General features: G+C 38.1%; 1 protein-coding gene across 5 annotated transcripts in view; it reads left to right on the top strand.

Annotated features, from left to right (window-relative positions):
• Positions 1-3,338, top strand: part of Scaper (S-phase cyclin A associated protein in the ER) — a 349,156-nt gene that overhangs the window by 15,022 nt on the left and 330,796 nt on the right. For 4 of the 5 annotated variants that reach the window (XM_026779043.1, XM_026779042.1, XM_005347393.3 and 1 more), the window contains exon 3: positions 2,844-2,961. The exons of the other annotated variant lie outside the window; for it this stretch is intronic. In XM_026779043.1, coding sequence (XP_026634844.1) covers positions 2,844-2,961 — 118 coding nt within the window. The remainder of the gene's footprint in view (positions 1-2,843; positions 2,962-3,338) is intronic. 5 annotated transcript variants of the gene reach the window in all.

Here is a 3,338-nt window from a genome sequence, read left to right as displayed (position 1 = left end):
TCTTGGACTTAGGAAGAGGGAATGTAGTCTTGACCCAAGTCCCTCCTTAGGGAGATCTGGGGATAGGGACAAGTCTTAGAAGTATGTAGATTGTGGTGAACATTCTTAGTATTTTATTTCTTAGAGTGTATTGCCAAGATTTGAATATAATTTAATGCTGGTGTTTATTGCTTTTATTTGAAACTTTATTTAAACAAGCCTGTGTAAAAATCTTTATGTAGCACTAGGTGGCACACTATGACTTCAAGTCAAAAATTTGTTAAGATCTGTAAGAAAAGTGCCCAAGTAAGAATGCTGTTGAAATAGACATCTATAAAGTGATTACATATCTCATACTCATGGATTCCCTGGTGCTTATACTAAAATGAGCAAAAACATTATGTTCCTGACACGTTTACAAGAATTAAGTTGTGAAAAATGATCAGATTTTGAATTTTTACTGAAATGAACACGTTTAGCATGTTACAGAAAACATCTGTAATATAAAATGAAAATTGTCCAGACACATATAAAAAGGAACAGTAATATTTTTATATGTTAAATATTAGAATAAAGAAGCCATGTGGTGGTGGCACACGCCTTTAATCCTAGCACTTGGGAAGCAGACACAGGTGGATCTCTGTGAGTTTGAGACCAATGTGGTCTACAAAGCAAGTTCCAGGACAACCAAAAACTGTTACACAGAGAAACCCTTTCTTAAAAACCAATATATATATCTCAACAAAGAATAAAAACAATCTTCAAGCTGGTGGCTTTTTCTTTCCGTCTTTCTGTATTAAGTCCAACAGAACTGAGTTGGTGATGGTGATACTCACGGAGAAAGGGGCATTCAATCTGAAGTTTCAGGTTTAGTATTACTGAAGTCTTGGGACTGAGCTCATCTGCTTTGGTTCTTGGAAGCTCATTTATGAGGACTTGATTAGATAGGACACAGAGTAGGGATTTTATGTGATGATGTGTGTACCTGTAAGATTTTCTACAGGGGACCAGAGAAATGATCTGAGGGGGCTGAAAGTAAGGCATCTGTTTAAACTTGGTCATGTGGCCTGGAGTCAGTCGTGCTGCTTTTGTTTAAAGCTGTGGTTGTGTAATCTGAGGGATAGCAGGAAGTTCAGACAAATGGAGGAAATTTTCACCATCATTGGGAAGCAGAGGGAAAATAGAGAAGAGATTAGAGAATTTTGAGAATCTAGAGACCATAGTATAACACAGGTCCCTGCGGAAGCTTTAATTAGTTAGGTGGATGTTTCTGGGAATTTCAGGACAAGGTCTAAAGAGTGAAGGATGGAAACACAGACATTAAATAAAAGGCTATAAGTTCTGGAGCGGAGACATGAATTCATCTCTGATCAGAGTATTCTGATAGGTGGGATCATTTTTTCTAGTAGTTTGTTTTTTTTTTTAGTAGTAATTAGTTCATTCATTTGTGTACTGAAACTTTATTTTTGTTACTCATAGATTTACCAGGCATCTTCATTCTCTTTCCGCCATATAACAAATTTTCTATGAACTTTTTAAAAATCTTGTTTTTCTTTAACTCAAAAAGTGTTTTGTTGTTGTTTAGACTTTATATCTTTTCTCTAATTTTAGTCTTTGATCTAGTCTCTCATTTGCTATTTTTTTCATTGTTATTTTGACTGATATGGGGCTGGTTTAGGTACAGAGTGGCGGTAGTTCTGCTGCTTGCTGTAGTGGTTCAAGGTTTTGGTTATATTCGTTTTGGAAGTGATTTAAATTTTATTTTATGGTGTTAAACCTTAAGACAGACTTGGTGTCAGATGAGACACATTCCAAACCTCAGATTGGTTTTTGTGTACATGATGTGGAGACCAGAAGCTGACAGTGGATGGCTCCCTCCGTCTCTCTCCTCATTGTTATTATGGTGCACGTTTGGGAATATGCATGTTTATGCATATGTTGGGGGTACATGTATCTGTGTGTGTGTGTGGAGACCAGAAGTCAACATTGGATGTCATGCTTTTGCTTTCTACCTTGTTTTTTGAGATAGTGTTTCTCACTGTATCTTGAGCTCACCTACTGGCCAGGAGCTCTTGGTATCTTTCTGTTTCTGCTTCCTTTGCTGAGATTCTGTTGCATGTTGTCACGCCCAGTTCTTTTTTACTGGGGTTCTGGTGGTCAGACCTGAGGTCCTAATGATTTGTAGGTTTAGCTAAAATATTTGTCCCTTTTTTCTCAATAACCAAAAATTTCTCTTTATAGGATTCTTTCCATGAGCTTAAAAGTAAGTTATGATCTGTTTTAAAACCTGTTGCTGCCTTTACTTGATGTCAGTAAGCACTTTTTACATTAATCTGTAAATCTTCCCCTTTTATTTTTAGTTCATTATATATTTATTTGCTACGTGTGTGCATGCAAGTGCCACAGTGTTCATGTGTTGAGGTCAGAGAAGGTCAGTGAACAACTCATGGGAGTGGATTCTGTTCTTTTACTATGTGGGTACTGGGGATTGTACTCAGGTCTTCAGACTTGTTGGCAGGAACCTTTAGGACTGAGCCATCTGTTGCCCAATCTTATCTTTTGAGACAGAGTCTCTCACTGCGCCTGGAACTTGTATGTTGGCTAAACCAGCTGGCCTGACTCTGCCCGTCCTTACTGGGTTTACAGCTGTGTTCCACATCACAAGGTGGATCTTGGAGACCTGAACTCGTTCTCTCATGCTTACACAAGTACTTTAACCCCTGAGCATCTCCCAAGCCACTCAAATCAGTTTTTAAGTATTTGTTCTCTGAATAAGTGTGGAGAGTAAAGAATCTGTTAAATATACGCCAAGTGGTGATTGACACCTAACAGTCTCATAAATAGTGCTGTTTCAATGTGTGTAGGCTTCCTTCCAGCGCTCCAATAGTCATGACAAAGTGAGGAGGATTGTTGCAGAGGAGGGCCGTACAGCAAGAAACCTGATTGCTTGGAGTGTTCCACTGGAAAGCAAGGATGATGATGGTATGTGTTTTAAGAGTTAGCTTTCCCTTTGATGTAAGTTGGGAGGACAGATGAGTGTGCTGTAAGTCTCAGTGGTGTGGAAGACATTATGTGAGCTTCAGAACTCTAGCCTTGGCAGTGTAACACAGCCTTCTGGAAACAAAATGAAACAAAGCAAAATGTATAAAGGTATATTTAGTTCTGGAGGGTGAGAAGATTTAAAGTGAATGAGCATAACTAGAACAATGAAGCAATCTGGCATAGTAGGTAAAATCCATTTTAAGAGGTATAATTTTAAAAATATTATTATTTGTTTGCTGTTTTAAAAATGATGAAATTAGCCGGGTGGTGATGGTGCACTTTATTTTTTCCAGTACTCGGGAAGCAGAGATAGGCAG

Source organism: Microtus ochrogaster, chromosome 5 (assembly GCF_000317375.1).
Source record: "Microtus ochrogaster isolate Prairie Vole_2 chromosome 5, MicOch1.0, whole genome shotgun sequence".
Classification (NCBI taxonomy): domain Eukaryota; kingdom Metazoa; phylum Chordata; class Mammalia; order Rodentia; family Cricetidae; genus Microtus; species Microtus ochrogaster.
This window is presented reverse-complemented; position numbering and strand designations above follow the sequence as displayed.